The 23,894-nt window shown below is 40.2% G+C and overlaps 2 protein-coding genes across 2 annotated transcripts; one reads left to right on the top strand and one right to left on the bottom strand.

Annotated features, from left to right (window-relative positions):
• Positions 1-15,463: 15,463 nt before the first annotated feature.
• On the top strand, positions 15,464-16,323 carry LOC108064837 (thioredoxin-related transmembrane protein 1). The gene has a single exon (XM_017152562.3). The coding sequence runs from the start codon at positions 15,544-15,546 to the stop codon at positions 16,237-16,239; it is 696 nt and encodes a 231-aa protein (XP_017008051.3). The 5' UTR covers positions 15,464-15,543; the 3' UTR covers positions 16,240-16,323.
• Positions 16,324-16,827: 504 nt separating this feature from the next.
• On the bottom strand, positions 16,828-18,964 carry SdhAL (Succinate dehydrogenase, subunit A (flavoprotein)-like). Its single transcript, XM_017152560.3, has one exon. It carries the CDS (start codon positions 18,868-18,870, stop codon positions 16,924-16,926), a length of 1,947 nt encoding a protein of 648 aa, XP_017008049.3. The 5' UTR covers positions 18,871-18,964; the 3' UTR covers positions 16,828-16,923.
• Between the last annotated feature and the right edge of the window lie 4,930 nt (positions 18,965-23,894).

Raw genomic sequence — 23,894 nt, forward strand, 5'->3', positions numbered from 1 at the left:
ACTGATGCCGCGGGGAAAAATCGGGGGATAAGTTCCTGAACGTGTCAGCTGCAATGTCGATAAATTCGCATAAAAATCACTTACAGATTCATAAACTGTCATGAATAAGCCAGTGGCTGTGGATCGACGACCCTTTCGCAATCTTATCCGAAGTATTATCCCCGGCAGACACATTCCAAGTTATTCGTCGATGGTCAGGTTGTGAAGGCTCTCGGTTATGAATAATACGTATGTGATGGCGAATTATTGACAACGAGGAAATTCATTGGCAACGCCTAATTTCATTAATTTCATGCGCATTCAACGGCATCTGCAAATTTCACAGATTGCCAACGTTTCGTATTCCCGGTGGGGCAACAAATGGAGGTTGATTTACCACAACCCCCACTTTCTGGGAGATTTATGCCTCGGTGGACTGGATGGTTAGGAGGCATTCAGAGCCATTTGACCGGAAGTGACAAGTCAGCAAAATTGGCCCTCTTACCTGGGGGGGTGGCATTTTTCTTGCCCCTCCACCGATTCACCGAGGGAGTTGGAGGGAAGCCAAGGCAATACATAATGTATGCGTTCGTGTGCCTGCCTAATCATCCATGGAGGCGAATGGCAAATGTCATACGAGTTATCGAACTGTCCTTCGTGGGTTCGAGGTCGGGGTCCTTGTTGTGCTTTGCCTGTCTCCCACTTCCGCATACATTAAGGAATCGATTCATTTCGGTTCGAGGCAATAAAAATTGAACATTAGGTCACCGTTTTCCCCCCATTTCCCTCTGTTTTCCGCCACAGAAGAACCTCCGTTTAGAGTGGGGCACGTTTATGATTTTGATTAATGTTCTCCGGTAGTCACCCAAATGTTTCTGTCCATCAGCATAATCATAATGTCGTGGCTAATGTTGATTTACATTTAATGTGTTGTGCTCAATTTTTTGTAACATTTTCGTTTACTCATGCACTCTAGTCTCACACCACAAAGTCACATGTGGATGGATGGATGGTTTTTTAAAGAGGTTTCCTTGCGGCTTGGGTAAGTGGACAGAATTCCTCGCTTACAGAGAAATGCTGGGTGAATTTTCTGCACTAGGGTACAATGTTTTATGCAAAAACAAGCACGGAAATTTTATAAAAATTCCTGTGCAAAAATTGTTTGCCCTAAGCCAACACACAACTCTTTAAACAGACGAAACTTTGGAAACTTTCTTACAAAAATAAAACCATATTTTTGCATTGATATATCATTAATTAATACCTTTATAAAAATATCAAAAATTAATGAGGAAAAAGTCTAGACGACAGGAACATCAATGACTTGCGATTACGTCGCTTAAAGTTTGCACAAGAAAGCTGAAATGTCACCGAGTATGATAATGTTTACAGTTCACTTCCGCTTTCCCCCAGAATTCAATGGGTGGTTTCGGGGGCGTGGTCATGCCCCCTTTCCTTTATTTCGCCTTCCGTTATGTTTGACACTTGTCCGACGTTGGGTAACTTTTTGTTTTGGCCTCTGCCGGAGTCGCCGAAACCCTTCTCCTTGCCCCCATCCTGCGGGCACGTCCTCGCGGACAAACACGGCCATTGTTGTGGCATGTCCTGTACGTCCTTGCTGCAAATTGCTGCCTCCGTTGTTTTTCATACTTCCCGCACTTTTTGCCTCGTTCCATTTTTCTTCGTTCCCTTTATTTCGCTGCTTTTCTTAGTCATTTTTTCCCTTGCTTCCATTTATCTTTGGGGGAACGACAGCGTCCGTAGATGGGGACTTTAATGGGCCACGGAGGCTGTACGTTCTTAAGGACTAGAATCTCGCTGTGGCTCGAGTGCTTTTAATCTCCTAGAAATAAATAAAACTGCATTTAGCAGTCGATTGTTCGCATAATTGGCCACCTCTTGTTCTGCCCATTAAAATGGGACCCCATAAATTGTTGTCAGTAAACCAGTGAAAAAAAAACTGGGAAAACTGTGAAAATATTTCTGGAAAATTTTTATTTCTAACAGAGCCTAAAATTAATATTTATGGATTTCTAAAGCTAAATCTCACCCACAAAAATCCCTAGAATAATACTTTTTAAAAACCGATTTTGTTTCTAGCTTTTTTTGCTGTGCAGGACCTGTCTGGCATCGGGAGGAACTCAGACAGCCTGCTGGCCAAACGACCCGACGATTAATCAAACAAATCAATAATTCATCAAATCAACGTCAAGGACGACAATCAAAGCGAGTCCTGGACGGACCTGGCTGGAGCGTCTGGACATGAAAAATCGAATCACTTGCATTTTTACATCAATTTGCTCACTTTATCCTGCCCAGATCCTTTGCACATGGGGTCGCCTCGACCAACATTTAGAATTCGTGCACACATCTCGAGAGCTCTAATTGTGAGGGGGAAGTCGGGTAGGTTTATGCATCCAGCAGATGCAATCCTTCTTCGTAGGACTTCCCCCATCCGAGATACAGTGATTGATGAGGCGGAGCCTTATCCTGTGACTGCGACAAGAAAACAAGTCGGAGCATTTACATTTGTTATTTATTTCGATTTTACTCCATCATCCGGCTAACATGGTTTTTCGATTTCATTGACTGCAGTGCTCTGTCGTAACAATCGAGTCACGTGGTCGGCAATTGAATTTCAAATCATATTTTCAATAACTCCGTTCTGTTCTGCGGTTCGTTGGCGGAAAATTCCGACGCCAGAAAGTAAAAGTCGTGGAGCGTATAAAAAACACGGATTTTTTATGGAAAACCCGTGACTTGACAGGGGGATACACTTTTTTTCATAACTTCGTTTCCACGTGAGTCACAGTGGGGAAAAAGTCAGCTTTTTAAATGCACTTTTACAGGTGTAAACATAAAATGTATACTATTTAACAAAAAGGTTTAAATTTAAATAAAATGTTTTTGACACAATTTTTATCGAGCGCTTTTTAAAAGCTTTTTCAAACCCACAAAGTCTTTCCACATTTTGTGTGTTTTTCCTTACCTAATCATAATCTTTTTGTTTTGCAACTTTCTGCGAAAGTAAAAAGTCAATTGTGACTTTCGCTTCTACAGAAAGTACAATATTATTTCTATTCTATTATTCCCATCACACAATTTTCCACTGTTTTTCATCTTACAAAACGGAACGTGAAAAATGACCTGCGATGTCTGCCAGGAGGCATTGTTGTTTCCCGTTGATGTTGCACATGCAGCTGCAACGGGGAAAGTTTCCCAAGGAAGGGGCTTTGTAAAGGGAAGTGAAGGGAATGTCGGGGGAGTGCAGGATACCCGGCACCGCGTAGCACATCGTTAAAGGGGAAAATCAATTCCACTGCAACCTGCGACTCTTGCGTTGTTTTCTGCCTTCCCCGCACTGCAACTGCTGCTGATGATGATGCTAAAGATGGTGATGCTGATGACTACGACTATGGCGCTGACTAAAGCTCTACAGGCAGTCCACTCATTTTAGGCAGTGGTGAATGCAGAATTTATTTAAAGGGGTTTTGATTCAAATTACTTGGACATTTTTTCCAAATTCCTGTTTTATTTTTAGCTCGTAAAATTGTTTTTCATTTTTAAATATTATTAAAAAGTTAATATTTTTCTATTGGTTTTTTTTCCATATTTTACAGAATGATAAATAAAGATAATGATTTACTTTTTAAATGGTATCACCCATTCTTATTAATTTAAATAGTCTAAAATAAATAAATAGGAAGGATGGGTAGGTTAAAAATTATTCCCCAGCGCCGAGCCGAACAAATGAAGTAAATATTTGCGAACCTCCTTAGTTGCGCCACAGCCGACAGATGGCAAGTTGATGCTGACTTGCAAAATGTTTGCAAATTTATGCAACACTCACCTGTTCTGAAGCTGTAAGCTGAATTACGGTAAATACACACACACATTTACCCCGTACACTCACACACACACGCACATCCAACATGATTACAGTGAAAACAGAATAAGGACGCGTGGTCCGCCGGGGGCGGAGTTCAATCCGCTTACATAGCGAAGCCAAAGGAAAGTGTTCTCGCACGGGAAAAAAAAGTTCGAGAAGTTGGAAACTTTTATGTACAAAAGGTCCCACTAATGACTTATAAGAGAAAGGGTACTGAATATCGAAATAATGATTGAAACTTTCAATTTGAAGGTACTAATGACACACTCGAAATTTCTGTGTCAGGGTTGGTATTCAACCTAACAAAAAGTCCTCCAAAACAAAAAACTTCATATGAAAAAAACATAAAGAAATAATATTTCAAATTATTAAGAAAAACTTATAAACTTTTTTTAAATTTAAGGCAAATAAAAAAATTAAGGGCTGGTATTCAACCTAACGAAAAGTGGTAAAATAGAAAACCTTAGGAAATAATAATTTATATGAAGCGGAAGTCTGAACTTTTTTTCTTGTGTGCCGCCATTTTCCACCCAACCTCTCATCGTGTGGGTGGCAATGCCTTTCAAGCAGCTGTAAAAACTATTATGCAAAGCTATGCAAACGTAAGGCATTGCCACACCGCACGCCTCTTAAATGCGGGAAAAAAGAAGCCACAGGAATGGAACAGCGGAAAGAGGGAAAGTGATGGCGGAAAGAAAGAGCAGGGTGGCAAAAATTTAAATTTCATTATCTCCCCTCGGCAACGCACTGCTGCAAAGCCCATTGAGGAAAGTCAATTCATAACGGTCAAAAAGTCAAGCAGCACAGTGGAATTTTGTAGGTAATAATCCAACAAATCCCCATTTTAGAAAAGTAGGGAATAATTTGTAAATTAGCTACAAAGCCCCCAATAAATTATTATAATAAGTGTATTAGAAGGAACAAATATTTGTGAAAAAATCGAATGGATTTATAAAGAAAATATTTTAAAAGATAATAAAAACGTAGAAGCTCAGAAAAAAAAATTATAAAAAAAACTTAATAGCCTGATTAAATATGATTCTCTTATTCACATCTTAATTCATCGAAACTGTTAATAAACACAGACCATAATGCATTTTAAGGCCTCATTAACCCGAAAACCGTGATATTTGAGTCATATGTATGTCACCACATTAAAGTAAATGAGGAAATACGTCATGAAAATGGACGAAATTGCACTGCATATTCGTTTACCACTTAAGTTTCCCTCCGTTCAAGGATTCTCCAGTCAAAGATTCCACTCGAGCGCTGAGCAGTTCGCTTGAATATCCTTCCATTGTGCCCCGTTGTCTGTGGAGAGCTGCGTCCGATACCGCAGTCATTCTTATTATCCTGCCATTCCAGCCGAACGGGCCGTTGTTGGTAAATATGCCGACCAATTGAAGGCGAACCCAGGAAAAGGCCTCGATGGCCACTTCAGAGCTGAGCGGCGATTTATGGGCAGCGCTTCAAGGGGTTGAAAGACCCCCAAAGGCAGGACATCTTGGATTCAGACTCGCAGTCTCTTCGCCCTCAGACTTCCTGGCATTGATTTTCAATTTGTATGGCGGCACGTGAAGTTCTTCCGCTTCATTTGCTGAGCTCAGACAAAGCGCCGGATCGAAGGAAGTTACCTAAGTGAGTAAACACGCGCTGCTCCCTTACATTACTCCTTATCCTGGTGGCAGTGCTGCCAAATTGGATTTTTCCTACAACTTTTGGTTTTATTCGTACAATTGTGCTTTATATTGTTCTACGACTATGGGTATAATTTAAAATATGTGCCTTTCTGAGGAACTTCATATTTAAGTTACAAGTTAAAGTTATTTTCAAGAACCTATTTAAAATTAATAGTTAAAACTTAAGAAAATAATTTTATTTTTTTAAATGTGTTAAAATGTGTTCCCTTCCCAAAACTTGGCACCACTGTCGGCAGACCGCAACTATCCTGCGATTACTGCCAACCAGTCGAGCGGTGATTCAAGTCCTAAACCAAATAGACGCCTATCATCCGGAATGCGGGGCACGGAGGATTCGGCTTCAGGTGAAATTGAATTAATTTGGGCGCATCCACTCAGTAGCTCTCCACAAAGGGGCCTGCTTTACCGGAAACGGAAACCTGCATACAAAGATCCCGAGTAAAATGGAAAAAAATGGAGGCCAGTGCGCTCCTAAAACTATGCAATGCATTTTCATTTTCATGCCTTTGGGCGTTTCATGCACATATACATACAGACAAGCGGTCACGGCTCTTGAAACTGCATTCATGCGAAAGTGTAAACAAAATGCCGAAAAACTCAGCCACTATCCCCACAAATTTCGACGTTACCTAATGAAGTGAAACATGGTTACAAGTAAATCCGAATTACGGCTTCATCCTTTTTGTTTGCTGCTAATTTAAGCCAATAAGGATACTTACCTCAAACTAAATATATTTAAAATCTTATAAATATTAAAATGCTTTATACAAATTTAAAATATGAAGCACATCACTGATATAAATGATCGAAAAATGTATCCTTATTTAAGTAGCTTAAAACAAATGGAGAACATTATACAAATTTTAAGTAAGAGGCGCTTCACTGATATAAATTACCGAACAATTTTAATGGCAAATGTAGATTCCATATAAATTGATAATTATATATTGGTCGAAGTGTTTTCCTGCCTGATCCGCTCGTCGAAAAGGGCATTTTCAATCAGCTTTCAGAATCGGCGCGGTGGAAAACCTTTTAGAGTTGCCGGGAATCCGGCAATTGTCTGTCACATTCATTCCGGTTTTAATTGGAAACCACATTTAATTTGCCCGCTTTCTTGTTGCTGCCGCCGTCGCAGTTACAGATGCGTTGGCATTGGTTATTGTTTCATAAAATATGGAATTTTCGCATTTAATATGTCGTTGATAAATGGATTTCATCGCATGCCCACACACAAAATAATTATGTAGTGGGCGAGTTTAAATTGAGTCTCCTCCATCTACAATTGCGTTTCATTTATAAGCTTTAACCACAGCGAAGGTTTTTGCACGTTTTTGAATGCATCTGTATATTGCTTATGGCTGCATTTAATTTTTAATTGAATTATTCGACCAAATGGGCGTCAACTTAATGCATCGGTGATCAGCAATTTGTATTAAACTGGAAGGGCCAATCAAAGTTGACTGTATATGTAATTATTAAATTTTTACTGCAGCCCAAATGATTAAGCCAACCCAAAACATTATAAAAGAATATTAAATGTCATGGAAAATATAATTATAGTTATTGGAAACTATGTTAAAACCAAGTGAAGTCGTTTTGAAATGTACCATTTTATTGTAAAGTTAGACATTAGTCTGCAAGTAAAATGTGTTGTGTTGTTACAAACCACATTTCTGATATCATTATGACATAGCAATACCTTTGAAATATTGCTTGACAAATTCCTCTCCATTTAGTTTTAGTTTGCCAACAGAATTCCCGTCACTAAATTCCAATTGAAGCACAAAATGGCAAACACAAAATACTTTCGCTTAATAATAGAGAAATACTCGGTTGGTCCTTCGGTTTTAGGATCCGCTTGGCTGCGAAATCAATTGACAATGAACTTTGTGCCCGAACGAATGTTTCAAATTATTTTCGATGCCAACGAAATTTATATACAGAATTTTTCATCTTTTCCCTTCACTTTTCGTTCATGCTGGAATGAGTTTTGCCCTGAAAAGGAAAAGGCAACGAGGAAAACAACAGCAACTTTTCGTCCCGATAGTTTTCCACTTTCTCATTTTTTTTCATTCTCCATTGTGGGTCAAGAGCAAAGTCCTTTTTCCCTGTCCCTGCCCCTCGCCAGCACCCCTTTTACAGTCTCAATTACGAAACTAAGCACAAATCATTAAACAAAATAATAATTTCCGCAACAGAGGACCGAGGACGAGCGAGGTCGAGTGGGAAACTGACAAATTGCACCAAGGGGGAAGGGGAAGGGGATGCCAAGGGCTGGTAAGGGGTGGTTCAGGGGCTCCGGACACACCTAAATCGGATGGGCAGGCCGGGTCCGGCCGAATGTCAAGAACAGGGCATTAAATTGTCGCAACGTGAAAGACACACTAAGCCAAATTCAACAAGTTCTGTTCTTATAAGGATTTAGTTTTATAAATACATTTTTTTTAATTTGTAAAAAAGGTTTCAACTGTCTTAGACAAGGTGGCAGTATTTCATTTTATACTGAGGGTAGGTATGATATTAATTATACATTTTTTTAATTTTACAGAATTAATTTGAAATATAAGCTTTATAAGATTTGTGCTTTTTATTTTTATTACGAATATTTTCTAGAATATTGAATAAAAATCAAAACGGTTGCTTATTAAATTATATTTTTTTCCAGTGCAGGACCAAACACAAGAAGGATGTGATGGGCAACCGGTCCCGGGACCTGACGTCTGCTGTTGGCCGGCCTGCCACTGCTTGCGTGTCCTGGGGCAGGAGGAAACGGCTAGTGGGGAACATTAATAATTTAGCCTACTTTTGTGAGCACTTTGGTCCTCTTTCTCTCTGTCGCTCAAGATGTGGCAACGAGGATTTGGAAATTGTCAAATGTGAGAAACGCAGTGCCAGCTAAAGAGCAGTGAAAAATGTGAAAAACTTTCCTAATAATTTGCATACTTTTCGACGCCGCGAGAAAACTTTGCCGCACGCACGATTTCTGCCATGCACCCTGAAGCAAAACCTTAAAGATGCACAGAATTTTTCCCTAGTATTACATGGGCAAAGAAATACAGTACAAACATATATTGTTAGATAATTGTTAAACAAAAGAATAAGAGTGGATTTATTATAAAATAAAATATCTTTTAGACAATCAGAAAGTTGAAAAAGATTTATAAACAAAAAGATGTATAAAAAAAAACACGAATGGTTTGATAACTTGCAAAAATAAGATGAATATTAATACAATTTATAAAATATAATAATTATTATTATTCAAATGTACACAAGCAGGTTCTTTGTAACTACATTTATAAGTAAACATCGGTAAAAAAGTTAAACGATAGATCCATTTCGTTTGACCCACTGTAACTTTCCCGCCGGCCACAGAAATTAGAGCGGGCGAGAGCTTACAATAAATTTTCACACTCTTCGCGAGTGCAAACAAAATTAACGGGCACGCAAACTTTAAGGCAGCCAGCTGACACGCCCCCCCATTCGCACCCCCTATCTCTGGTGTTGTTTCCCCCATAAAACGCAGTGCAGCACAAAAAGTTGCACGAATGCAAAAACCTTCTGCGAAAATGTCACAAAAAGTAGTAGCGGTAGGAACGGTAGTTCAAAGCAACAGAAACCCAGAAACCCCTAACCTCCACCCTCTCCGCTTTCCATTCTCCGGAGTCCGTAGTCCGGACAGCGACAGCATTTTTACGGCAAAGAGCGCAGCTTCCACCCCGCCGCTGGCGGGCGAACGCCGGCACTCTTTGTTGCCATTCCGCATCCACATCCAAAAAAGAAATAAGTAGAATACTCAAGATAAAACGCTTTAATCGGGTGAACCGACTATAAGATTCCTGGCACTGGCTTGCTAAATATTTAGATGACCCCAAGGCGTCTCCCTGGATAGTTTAGAAAAAAGGTAGCTTAAAACATTACACTTAATTTAATACAAATATATTTAATTTTACAAGTGGCATTTTTAGCTTGCTTGGGAAGCATTTAGCTTATATAAATTGTATTAGAACTAAAATTTTTCTTCCACCCCACAGCTTATATACTTATACTCAAATACGTCTGCCATCTACGAGTACTAGAAATAAAAACCCTACAAGAGTCTTCATACCCGGCACTACTTTGCCCACATTACAGCGGTAACTTGCCCAACTTTTCAGTGGTCAAGACTTGGTGGGTGGGTGGTTGGCTGGTTGGATGGGAGGTGGATTGAAGGCCGCTGGTCCGTAGACAGGCAGCTTGTTGCTTCTTCCCTGTGGACAAACTGCAATTAGCAATACTTTCCCTTGTCCAAGGCAGATGCGGAAATCTTGAGCACAGTTTTCTGGCTGTCCGGTTTTTGTCCCTCGAAAGTTTCTCATTTGAAAGTTGTTAGAAATAATGAACAAGGACGCAGTATTTGATGGTGCTTAAGAAGTTCCCCCAAATAACTTTTGTTCCGAGTTGAAATGTGAGCTCGAAACTGTTCGATCTTCTAGCATGGGGAATTAAAGTTTCATTGGAGTTGTTTTTAAAGAGATAAACAAATGGAAAAGAAAGGCTGCTTCGTAAAATGGTTTTAAACTAAATTAAATTCTTACTGAATTTATAATAAATTCCTATTCAAATAATTTTATCAAAAACAATGCACAACTGATGGTCGCATTTTCCTAATAAAGCACAAAATGTGTGTTTATAAATTAAAAAATACAATCAGAGGAAAGCGGAAAATATTTAATTTAAATTCCATCCCCCTCTTACGACCCAAGCTGATCCTTGTGCGACCTCCCAGGAGCATCCTAAAAATATTGTACGAATTCCCCGCCCAGCAAAGCCAAACAAATACCCAATTAATTAGTTGGAGCCCACAAACTTGGTCATCGTGTTTGGGGTTTCAACTTTTTCCAGCAGCCACACAAATATATTCGACGATAACTTGGAGAATGAATTTGCTTCGCGTCGCTGGTGCTCCCAAAAATTTCTAATGCGAACATTTTCCCCTCGGCTTTCTGTGAAAATTATACATACACCTAAGTACACATGCACACACCCGTATAGTTTTTTGCTTTTTGTTTTTCCTGCGGTTGAGCTGGGTAAATAAAACGGAAAACAAATGAATATAAATGTGAAACAAACCAAGTCCAGAGAAAACAGGGAAACCGTTGCAGGGCGAGCGAAATGAAATTGCAACGGAATTTAGTTGTCCACTGCACGGGAAATAATTGTAAGCTAAATGAGATTGTAAACTAAGGATTTTATTTTCAATACTTGTAGATATTTAATTAATTAAGATATCTTTATCTTAATCTCTTTTATCTATTAAGATAATTAAAGATATCTTTAAAGTTGTGAAAAATTTTTTAAGCTATGTAACTTAAAGAAATAATCTTTATTTTCTGTGCAGCTGCTGGGTCTGTGCTATCATTGTTTCCAGTTTTTCCTGCTCATATTTGCTGCCACCGAGCTGAAAACAAAGGAAAAGAGCAAGGCGAGTGACCATTAATGGAAATCTGCTCAACGGAATTCGCATTGCAGAGCGGGTGCTGTAATAAGGAAACTCCAGACGAAACAGGTCGGCAGACAACAGAGCAAAACTTCAATTTCAAAATCGAGTTCTGTGTGCACAATGTGCTCGCATTACTCATGCGCCCCGTTGGCCAGCACGTAATATTCGAAAGTACGCAAGAAAACAAAATGGCAGAGCGGAGGAACTGCTGCTGCCTTGTGCCTTATGCCTTGCCATAATAAAATGATAAATGAGTACGTGCACTCCAAGCTAAACGTATTTTAATTTGAAAAACGGAAGCAAACTCGGCTGCAGGAAGTACTTTCACAATGTGGGAAACAAAAAATAATCTGGAATGGCTGGCGAGGGCCTGCTCATTTTTCTTGTTTGCCTTAATTATGCATTCCCAGCCAGAGCACTGAGCTGATTCTTTTGCTCACGAGTCCAGGGAATATTATTCTGATACCTGGTACAATAATCTGTTGTACATTTGAGGATTTACGTAAAATCATTAATCTTTGAAATAATATATTTATATTTTAAATTTACTATTTGTGATAAGAAAATGAGGTTCCAAAAAGTTACTCATTTCTTTTGTTAAGGCAACTCCTGGTCGAGGCACTCAACTGTGGGTCCACCACTTGTTTTCTGAGCAGCAGGTGGCAAGGGACCGGTCGACCATGTTTGTTTATGCAAAACTCATTTGACTCCCGAGAGCATGGCAAACGCAATGTATTTCCAATAGTGTCAACTCGATGTGTGAGTGCAATCATCTGCACTTTCCCCATTTGCACAAGCAAAATGCTCTCAGACACACGGAAGACCCACACACAGGCAGGCCTATTCAAATTTTCTGCCTTCTCCCCAGAAATCCAGCCATCCTGTTGTTCGACTTCTGAACGTAGGAAACTGTCTGTCGTCCGTCACGAACGTCCGACCGAGTATCGACATTAAATTCCTGATTGACAGTCAATATAACGACTGGAATTCCCTGCAGCTATGAAATGGTTGAGACGTTCCTTTCTGCTTTCAGTTTGTGGTCACAAATAGTATGACATTTATAAACTAAGACATAGTTGGTAACTTTTATAAAGCAGGAAGGTAATTTTTGGTAGTGCTAAATATTGCAGTCAACATTTTTGTGGGTAAATTAAACTGTGGTTTTGATTGCCGAATCTAAAATGTCCATTGTTCACACACAAATGTGCTAAAGCAAATTAATATTATGTAACTCTACGCTTTTCTGTCGGATATTAATTAAGATATTTTATTATGACATTCCATTGTTCAAAGAGAAGGGAATTTAATTAAATTTTGTGAATTACTTTTTATAATCAATAATCCTATTTGTGTTTATTTTGTAAATTTCTAAATTGTAATGTAATTGTAAAAAAACATACCACATCATTTACGAAATAGTTCACGTCACAAACACTCACTGCACAAACTCCATTGCAGTTGCATACTTTTCCGCATGCGGCTCATGAAAAAAACATTGTTTTTCGACATCATGCTTTTGGGCTGGATTAAAAAATAAATATTTTCCATTTGCTTGTTTCACAAACAGGCACTCAAATCGTTTAGGATTAGAGCATCAATTTACCGAGAAGCAAATGTAAGTACCCAAAAACACACTGCCAATTCAATTTTCCGTACATTTTTAGTGCACCGGCCGGAACTCACCTGCAAGTAAATAAATGAAAATATAAATAAATTTTATTTTTGTGGAGAGCGTATAATTTATTAATAAATCAAATTTATGCGGCCGAAAGTTGTTGGGCTCGTGTTTGTGTGTTGGAAAACCAAAACATTTAGCCCAGAACCAAAACCAAACCCAGAAACCATTACCCAAAACAAAATCGAGCCAAAGCGAAACAAGAGAATAGATCGGAGCGAAATGCAGTTCGGCATGTCGGGAATAGTTGGCTGCCAAAGTGGTCAAACTGCCCGGACTCGTAGGCATTTAGGCTGGTGGCTGCCTTTGACTCGGTTTTCTCCCGGGGCAATTCTAATGGAAATTATGTAGCTCCTGCTGCCTCCAAACGAGCAGATGATTGAGTCAAAGGCACGAAGAGCAACATATAAATGATGGCCCACTCGAACGCCCCACGCCTGGTGCCACGAAACAGATATATTCTCCCACTCATGTCCCCGGAAAATCCTTCAAATGCCAAACCCAATAACGAGCTAGGGCGCAGTACAGCACACTCAGAAAAAATTATGGTGAAATATTAATCGAAAAAGATTTTTATAAGTAAAAGAAACAATAATATATATTTTGTAAGATTAGGAATTAAGAGGTTTTCCCAAAAATAAAATATATATTTTTTTAAACATTTTTCAACCCATTTTAAGGTATGTTCTTTTTATCTGAGTGCCTTGCACATTCAATTTTCGTACTCCATCTTCCTGCGGGGCAAGTGCACTGCACTCGTTCGCAAACTGAAGTGACTGGGTAAAAGCTTAAACTGAAACATTTTGTTTTGTTTTCCGATGAAGTGCAGAATCAACTTCGAGAGTTTCTACAAACTTGCTATCAGGCACTGCAACTAGTAGAAGCCAAAAAACGAGGGGCTAAAGAGCAGGACAGCAGAGTAAAGACATTGGAGTGCCACAAGATAGATGGCCCCAAGCAGTCGCTTCAAAATGGATTATTTAATATCAAATTAGAAATTAATAAATATTCCTCAGTGTACAGACCGATATCAGGACACCAACACTCAAGTTTTGATAAAGAAAGCGAGTTAGAAAATAAATAAAATCACTTTCTTATTAAAAACCACATGCCCCAAAAAGTTGCATCTTTTTATTGCACGCAAAAGTTAGTTTTCATGAGAGAAAAAGTTTGTTTTGAAATTGAATAAATATAAACTGCATATTTATTCAGATAAAAATATATTCCGAGACTATTTCCCTTCTTTTTCATGCATTTAGTTTCACATTATGATTTAATACAGGGCTTCAGTTGAACTATTTAAAACTAAAACTTTAACGAAGTACTACAAACTTTCCCCTAATACCATAAGCAGCAAAAAAGAAACTTGTGCGTCGAATAGATATCAACAAAGTTGTGGAGACAGTTTTAAGTTTTTCAACCCACGCGAATAAATACTTATAATACTTCTTTGAGAGACCAATTATGGTTTTTAGGTACGAGCTGCCAATAGAGCTGGAAAAATATGGTAATTTTCGATGTATAAGGTAAATGATGAGAATGGCATGCCAGCGTGTATGCTTCATGGACAAAAAAGCCTTCATCAGAGAAAACAGAGATATAATATTACAAAGCACCGAAATGGGCAAACAGATTTCCCTTCCATTAGGCCCAGTCTGAAATAAACAAATTCAAAAAAACATTTTATCCAGCTACCAGGAATCCTCTTTCGGGCCGTAGTAACCAACATTTGTTGCCGCAGGAAGGTTGAATCGAGCGAACTATTTTTTATGGCCAAGACTGGGCGGGCATTACGGGCTGGGAAAATGGGAAATGCTGTGCGGGGGAGGGGCCGTCATAAAAATAAATGAAAAGGTCACTTTGTATTGGTTGCGGGACAATTTAACACAGGCAAATGTGTATGCAACTGTAATTTTTCTGTCGCTGGCAGCCGCCCAGCAGCAAAACCATATGAAATAGCAACAATTGTATCCACACTGGCACACGAAATACATACCAAATAGTTGGGGCATGTCCTTGGTGTCCGGGGAGTGGGTGGCTGTGGGCAGATATGTCCTGGCAAAGTATTCGTGTGGTCCTGTTATGTTGGCCTTTCATTTGCCGTCCCCCACACACACACCGAAACATTTACTCATAAGCCTTAACAAGCGCCATTATTATTGGACCCACACACCCCAACAATTTCCCATTTACCCCCAACCCATCCACGCACACACATGCGACCAAATGAACATGTTAAGTTTTCAACAGCTATAAATTATTTCTTTACCAGGCACTCGGCTTTTTCTCTATGCTAAATGCCCCTAAATGAAAATAATTTATTGTGGTCATTAGGGGAGGCTCTCCCATCGGATCCTCCTTTAAGCATTGCTCGCATAACCTACAACTTATTCCTGTGGCGGGTAATTATTTACACTCAGACATCGGCAACAGTCGCACTGGAACAGCTTCAGCATCAGCAATCGAGTTGGACCGATAGCCATCTGCTGCTAATGCCATGTTAGTGCTCTTGGTGGCAACTGTACCCCTCGATCAGCTGGTATCATTTCAATGCGACGTAAAACAAAGTATTTAATTAGTTCAGTAGGTTTGTAATATTTATTATTTAACTCTGAATAATTATAACTATTTATTAGATGGATACCTAATAATCTTTTGGCATTTATCCATCCTTCCAAAATTAATGTTATTACTGGGTAAATATACTAAATTTTTATTTTGATTAGTAGGCTTGTAAATATTATTATTACTGTCACTTTGAGTGTTCCAAAAACAAACCCACTTGAAGAAGAAAACATTAAAAACCCTTTGAAGTACAATGTCTTTGAAGACTCTACTTATTCTTCTGGCTGCCGGTGCCATGTTGCCGTTTCGCGTATCCGAGAACTCGATGCTTCCTCCAGGCGGAATCGATTTGACTGGCGAAAATCGAAAGGGACCAATTACCATGATCGATGACGATAACTGGAGGCAGGTACTTTCCGGTGAGTGGCTTTTGCTGATCTGTTCGCACTACGATCGCGATTGCCAGGATCTGGAGAACAACTTTAACCATTTGGCGACCACGACCGTGGGTTTGCTCAAAGTTGAATTGGCCTTTTGCGATACCTCCAAGCCTACATCAGTACGAGGACGATTCTCGGCCTTTGACGATGTAATCATATATCATGTACTGGACGGGGAGTTTCGCAGGCTGGACGATGGACAGGACATTTTTGCCCTCCGAGATCTTCTCCATCTTCGGGAATGGGCAGAGATTCCCGCAGAGCCCTTTTGGAAACACCCGACTTCCGCGTTGGTCACAGTTAGCGTACTTTTCATCAAGTCGAAAATGGCTTTGTTGCTCTTTTGTTATAATTGTGATCGCGAATGGCTGGCCTCCCTTATTATCGATATTTTCGTTGGCCTCGCATCGAGCATTGTCTTATTGGACATTTGTTTTATCTACCGGAAGACACGAAGCCTTCTGGGAGGAAACTTGAAAACCATAAACGAACATGAAGAGGGGAAGTAGAGAGGAAATACATCCAATTCAATTCAGTGGAGAATAATGGGCTACCTATATGTTCACTATTTCAATTGGAAAATAAAAAAAGCATTGATATATCTTTGATAAAATTAAATTAAAATATCTCTTAACTATAGTGGATGGTGCTCTAGGTTCTCGAGATCCTCGAGCTGTATTACGTACCTTTTCTAAAAGTGACGGATTAAGTAAATAGTTATCACTGATATATTAAAAGTTGGCTCTTATATAAACATAATTTATAAACATAGGTATTACAAAACAATCTAATAAAATACAACTATTTTTTCAAAAAAACATGCGAAAAAATCAGTATTAAAAAATCAGTATGCAATTCCCAGTCGATTGGAGTTTAAATCTAGATACAATTATGTTTGATTATATTTTTTAAAATATATATTTCCTTAAATCTTCTCGAAAGTAACGTTTTTCCTATGTTATGAGTTAGAAAAAACAGTTGGCCTTATAGCCTTATAAAAAACAGGCTAAAATCCAATTTCGTCCATAAAAACTTAGTACTGATTTTCCTCAAAAATATTAGTATTTTATCCAAATTTTTAACGTAGAGGTATAATATAATATAATGTACAAGCAGATTCTAGTTGTCCTTTGTGTGTATTTAATTATGGATCCTAAGTAACACAATGGAGAGGAACTGAATGCCCTAAATATTCAGTAGGTGCGTGGAGCAGGTGGAATGGGAGCCACCGAGTCGTCCAAAGTGGTGTCCACCACCGGTCGATATTTGATCGAGGCGCAGCCCTTGTTGCCCAGGGCGAAGGTCATGGTGTGCTTGCGCCAATGCTCCTCCATGGGCTTCTTTTTCTGCCCGGCCATCGGTGCCCCGTAGTCCAGTTCGTCCTCGCGCTTCGTGAAATCCTCGCGAGCATGCGATCCCCGCGACTCCTTGCGATTCTCCATGGCCGCTATGATGTGCACCGCATTGGCGAGCATATTCTGCAGCTCCAGGGTCTCGACCAGATCGGTGTTCCACACCAGCGTGCGATCGGTGACCTTGACGTCCTTGAACTGCTCGCACAGCGCGGCGACCTTGAGCAGACCCTCCTTGAGGAGTTTCCCTTCGCGGAAAACAGCCGCATGTTTGGTCATGGTCCGCTGCAGTTCGATCCTTAAAGCGGCAGTGGGAGTACATCCTTTGGCGCTGCGCAGGCACTTGAAGTTCTCCATCGACCTATCCGTCGCCTTGTCCTCCACCTGTGGTGGCTTATCACCCGGACAGCTGTTCTCGGCAATGTCCAAGGCACAAACGCGTCCGAAAATAATCAAGTCGAGCAGGGAGTTGGCCCCCAAGCGATTGGCTCCGTGCACCGAGGCACAGGACGTTTCGCCGCATGAGTACAGCCCCTTGACCACCTGCTCCCGCCCGTTCTCATCCACGGTGATCACTCGGCCCCTGTGATCCGTCGGTATGCCGCCCATGTTGTAGTGCACAGTGGGTAGCACCGGCACCGGTTCCTTGGTCACGTCCACCTTGGCAAAGATCTTGGCGGTGGCCAGAATGCCCGGCAGCCGCTGCCTGATGATCTCCGCATCGATGTGGTGGAGCTGCAGGTGCACGTGATCCTTGAGCGGACCGCAACCGTTGCCGGCCAGGACCTCCATGGTCATGGCCCGGGCCACCACATCCCGGGAGGCCAGATCCTTGGCCTTGGGCGCATACCGCTCCATGAAGCGCTCTCCCTTGGCGTTCAGAAAGAAGCCGCCCTCGCCGCGAACACCTTCGGTGATCAGGCAACCGGCGCCGTAGATGCCCGTCGGGTGGAACTGCACAAACTCCATGTCCATGAGGGGCAACTCCTGCCGCGACACCCAGGCATTTCCATCACCCGTGCACGTGTGTCCGGCGGTGGTGGAGAAGTAAACCCGACCACAGCCGCCGGCGGCCACCACCGTGTTGTTGGCCAAAAACCGATGGAAGGTCCCATCGTCCAGTTTCCAGGCCAGACAGCCCACGCAGCTGCCCTGCGCCGACATGATGAGATCCAGGACGAAGTAGTCCACGAAGTAGTGGCAGCAATCTGAGTGCTTCAGCGTCTGTCCGTAGAGCGTATGGATGAGGGCGTGGCCCGTGCGATCTGCGCAGGCGCACGCCCTTCTGGCCACCCCACCTTTGCCATACTCCAAGGTCTGACCCCCAAAGGGTCGCTGGTAGATCTTCCCGTCGGGCTTCCGTGAGAAGGGCATTCCGTACATGTCCAGCTCATAGACCGCCTTCGCCGCCTCCCGGCACATGTAGTGAATCGCGTTCTGATCGCCCAGCCAATCGCTGCCCTTGACCGTGTCGTAGAAGTGGTACTTCCAGTCGTCCTTGTCCATATTCGAGAGGGCCGCATTCACGCCGCCCTGGGCGGCCACCGTGTGCGATCGGGTGGGGAAGAGCTTCGAGATCATGGCCGTCCTGAAGCCCTTCTCCGCCAGACCGAATCCCGCCCGCATTCCCGCGCCGCCGGCTCCAATCACAATCGCATCGTACTTGTGATCGGTCAGCGAGTACTCGTCCTTGCAGCTGGAGTCCCTGAAGCAGGTAACTCGAAACAGGCGATGACCGATCCTGGTCATGGGACGGGCGGCGGTCCTTTTGGCGAACAGCCGATTCATTTTCGCTGAAGCTCCGCGTCTTTTTGCCTGTCTAGATCTTGGTTTGCGCTGTTAAATTCTGGGTGTATTCGAGTTGGGATGGAAAACACAATGACGATGCGACTATCGCAGAAGTCTTTCCCACCGGAATAGCTTCTATTGGATTTTAAGAAGCTCTTTCGATCAATATAAAATCTCCTTTAAAGGAAAATGCATCTTAAATTGGTGCACACATGCCCGCCGTTAAAAAAAATAAAATCTTCCTCTTAAAGACATCTTTGTTTGTATATTTAAAGAAAACTAAACTACAATTAAAGTCCTCTATAAGGAAAATTTGTCTGCTAATATGAAGCCATTTTCAAAATTTTCCATATCATTCTATAAAGTAAAAATTTAGCTACTAATTGAAATGGTTCATTTTCAAAGCGAAATCAACTTTGTTTACCAAGTCACGCCATTTTTGAGACAATCGCAGAAGTCTTTCCTACCGGAATAGCTTCCATTGGATTTTAAGAAACTATTTCGATCAATATAAGATATTCTTTAAAGGAAAATGCATCTTTAAATGGTGCACATATGGCCGCCATAAAAAAAAAAATGAAATCTTCCTCTTAAATACATCTATGTTTGTATATTTCCATTTTATTCCATACAGTAAAACTTAGCTACTAATTGAAATAGTTTATTTTCAAAGCAAAATCAACTTTGTTTACCAAGTCACGCCATTTTCAAGTTTATAGCTCGTTAAAGCTAAACATTTCCACGAAAATCCTGCAGCGGCATCGAAGAGCCAGAAGTAGACAAGCGGCAAACAGGCCGAGATGTTTAAGATGGTCGAGATGGTAAAAGATGGCCCAAAGCAAACACGGAGAGATCGGACCGGGCAAACATACTTACACTCAAAATAAATTTAACCCTAAATTTTAGAAAATCGCCATTATAATTTCTTTTTTCTAAATACAAGAAAGTTATTTCTAAATCTAAGGAAATTTTTCTTAAGTCAAGAAAGTTTTCCTTAAATCCAGGAAGTTTTTCTTAAATGTAGAAAATGGTTACCATGAACTAAAATCACCCTAAAATCTAGAAAAAATGCCCTTAAAATTAGAAATTATTTTCTGAAAAATAGAAAGGCAAACGAAAATAATAAAATATATTGGCAACACCTTTTCTAAAAGTGAGTGTCCTAACCCTAAAATTAAGCTAACCCTAAATAATAGAAACATTTCCTAAAAAGTAGAAAGTTTTTCTAAAAAATAGAAATAGTTGTTTTCACATGCTCTGGCACACCAAAATGTTCAATGCCAGAACTTGTCAGCTGCCGGCCAGCTGTACTCGTGGCGCAGACCGTTAAAGCACTTGGTTAGCAATCGAATCGACGCGGGTTCGAGTCCCAGAGCAAAATTTTTTAACTTTTTTTTGTAATGTTATTTTATTTTTTTTAATTTATTTTATTTTATTTTTATTTATTTTTTACTTTTTTTTATTCCTTTTTTTATTGATGGCAAGCAGTAAACTAAAAATAATTAGGTTTATATTCAGTTATTTACTATATACTACACATAATATAAATTGCGTTAGCATAAATATATACATATGTATATACGTATGTAAATAAGTAAAACGCGAATGGTCAAAATTATGCAATTAGTATTCAAATGTGTTGTCCGCTTCACCCTTTACATACATTGCTCGGTTTGCCACAGCAAGTTTAAGTGCTACAATGGCCCAGTATGTAGGCCATTCGCTCCTCGCGCGGGAGACCCGGGTTCGATTCTCACGACGGACAAGTAAAAAATTGTAAGTTTTTTTCATGAACATAAAATATTAACTAATCATAATTTCTACATTCCCAATCTTCCGCAGTCCCGTAGTCCACATTTACAACCACATTTGGCTTTGGTTAGATAAGAAATCCAAGCGCAAATACATAATAATAAATACATAACCTTTAACATTCACAATATACAAGACACACAACGCCTGCATATGTATATAGGGAGGAGTACATAATATAAACGTATATACAAAAAAAAATCATGATTGAACATGTTTTTTTGTTTTGTTTTTAGTTTCTATTTTTTAGGAAAATTTCCTACTTTTTAGAAATTTTTGCCCTTAAATTTAGTAAAATTACCCTAAAATTTAGAAATATGACGTCAAAAAAAATCAAAAATATAGAAAAATTTGACCCTAAAATTTAGGGCGAGCTTGTCTTGAAGACAAAAGTAGGGCGATTTCCTTGACTTTAGGGTTAATTTTATTTTGAGTGTAGGCGCAGCGAAAACAGCAGAAAACGAGCAATATGTAAATGAGTCTGCGTTTGGGTTTCGGGTCTGGGATTGGTTTTGGTATTGAGATTGGAACTGGGTTCGAGCAAACAGACTAGAGAGGGGCGAACCCATGGGCAGAAAGCCAAGAATGGCGAACGAAAGACTTCGGACACGAACTCGATCGCTGGGATCGATATCGGAGAATATACATAAACAGACTGGGATTTTCCCGCCGGCTAATTGCGCCCGAAAAAAAGGACATGCGTATTTGCGAGTATCCTGTGCAAACGGAATGCCTGCCGGCCCCGTTTTCTTCCCTTTTTTCCCGCCGGCTGCCTGCTCCGCGTTCGCACTCTCGCGTGTTTGCTTTATGAGTTTACAACCTCAGCCTAATTGAGGCGGGGAAATTCGCTTAGGCGGCCATAAAATCGAATTGTTTGCAAACACACAAGCAGAAAGGATTGGCCATAAAGCGGCTACAATGCCGTGCGGTGAATATTTAGGGCAAGGACGCTCTCGTCCTCGAAAAAGGGTTGCATTGCATTATTGCATTTCCGCGTACTCCTCCGAACGGATTCTTAATGAAAACCAGCGGCACCTTTAATGAATGACCAGACACATCCGTCACGGGTGCGACAACTACATGGCGATCCATTCGATTCACTTGTCCAGCCCGCAGATACATTAGCCACCGTCCATCGGCCTCCCCTCCATTTTCATTTTCATCCGCGGCTATTTTATTGAGTTCCCTAGTCTGTTGATTTTTCTCATCTACTCCCGACGGGTTGCCGTGGCAGACCTTAAACTAATGGCCATCGATGCCCGCGAGCTGTTTGTCTGTCGGCCCAACTTTTCGACCGTCCGACCGTTCCGTTCCCAGCCCCCCGATAAAGTCCATTGGTCCATTGACACGCGGCGATGACTTGGAACCGACTAAAATGCGAGCCGGGATCCACTCTAAAATTCAGTCGGCGACTGCAAGAGGCGCGTGATCTCTAAAAATCACGAAAAAGCTATAAATAGCTGCCGTATTGTTGCTCATAATCTAGAAATTTTAAGCAAACAACTTACAATGAATCGGATTATACTGCAGCCTAGAAAAAACAGCTCTTCATCTTTTATATATTCTTTAAAGTTAGCACTCGAATTTAGGCAATAATGAATGGTTAATTAAAGTATATTTTTAGATACGTGTTCTCCATTTTTTAATTTTCTTTAATAAACAAATAATTATCGGAGTAATTATATATCTTTAAAAAAATATTTTAAAATATGTTAGCCTATTTTAACAAAAAAATTATAAAAGTAAAATAAGTTATCTCACAGAATCCTAGCATAAGAGTTAAATAGGCGATATCAAAGAGCCACTCAAGTCAGTTTCGCTCCAATTGTGATGCCAAATCTCTTTTGGCCAAGTGCGGTCATGTACCGCCCCAAAAACAAGGCAACTCCGCCCCGGGCCAACATTTATTTTGGCCACATACCCAAATTGACGCACGGTGTCAAATGTTTACAACTCGAAATTCAGCTGAAAATTTTACCAAAAAAAAAGTGTTGGATCGGCAAACCCGTTTTGGACTGCAAACAGACCCCATGGAAAAAATACAAAGTTTTAATTGGTTGCGCAAACAAAACATGAAACGAGCGTCTAAACAAATCAAAGCCAGTCTGCGGCGGACAGTGGACGGCGGAGCGGCACCAACCGAAAGCAAATCCAGACTTTATCCACACGGAAAGAAATACAAATCGGGTTTACAGTGCTTCATCAGCACGTGATAAAGAAATCTCTTTCTTTTAAAGTTGGTGGGAATTGAGTTACAATAAACTTTTGTGAAATTTTTTTGAATTATCATTATTAGAATTCAATGTTTTCAATCGCTTTGTGACTTTTTATACCCTTGCAGAGGGTATTATGATTTCAGTCAGAAGTTTGCAACGCAGTGAAGGAGACGTTTGCGACCCCATAAAGTATATATATTCTTGATCAGCATCACTAGACGAGTCGATCTAGCCATGTCCGTCTGTCCGTCCGTCTGTCCGTCTGTCCGTCCGTTTCTACGCAAACTAGTCTCTCAGTTTTGAAGCTATCGCGATGAAACTTTCCCAAAAGTCTTCTTTCTATTGTAGGTAGTATATAAGTCGGAACCAACCGGATCGGATAACTATATCTTATAGCTCCCATAGGAAGAAAACGTTAAAAAAATTCTAGCTTCGGTGTTTTTTAAAATAAAACCTTCTACTCTTGGAAATATTATTTTTTAAATATTTCAGAATTTCGAATAAAATATTTTAAAAATCGGACGACTATATCATATAGCTGCCATAGGAACGATCGGAAAATTAATGGGAAAGTTACACAGAAATAAATGTTAGCTTTTTTGGTTTTTATTGTATTCTCTTCTACTTTAGAACATGACTCTTTTTAAATATTTTCGAATTTCAATTTTCATTTTATAAAAATCGGACGACTATATCATATAGCTGCCATAGGAACGATCGAAAAATTAATGGGAAGTTAATTGGAAACAAATTATAGCTCCGTTGGTTTTTATTGTATTCTCTTATACTCTAGGATATGATTTTTTTTAATATTTCAGAGTTTTGAATTAAATTTAACAAAAATCGGACGACTATATTATATAGCTGCAATAGGGAAGGATAGAAAAAATAATATTAAAATAATACGAAATTTAAAATTTTTGCGATTTGTAAGTTAATAGGAACGATCTGCAAGGGTATATAAGCTTCGGCTGGCCGAAGCTAGCTTTCTTTCTT

Source organism: Drosophila takahashii, chromosome 3L (assembly GCF_030179915.1).
Source record: "Drosophila takahashii strain IR98-3 E-12201 chromosome 3L, DtakHiC1v2, whole genome shotgun sequence".
In the NCBI taxonomy this organism is placed as follows: domain Eukaryota; kingdom Metazoa; phylum Arthropoda; class Insecta; order Diptera; family Drosophilidae; genus Drosophila; species Drosophila takahashii.

Excerpts from the sequence above, each read along its gene's own strand:
- LOC108064837 (XM_017152562.3), top strand. The coding sequence starts at position 15,544 with ATGTCTTTGAAGACTCTACTTATTCTTCTGGCTGCCGGTGCCATGTTG.
- SdhAL (XM_017152560.3), bottom strand. The coding sequence starts at position 18,870 with ATGAATCGGCTGTTCGCCAAAAGGACCGCCGCCCGTCCCATGACCAGG.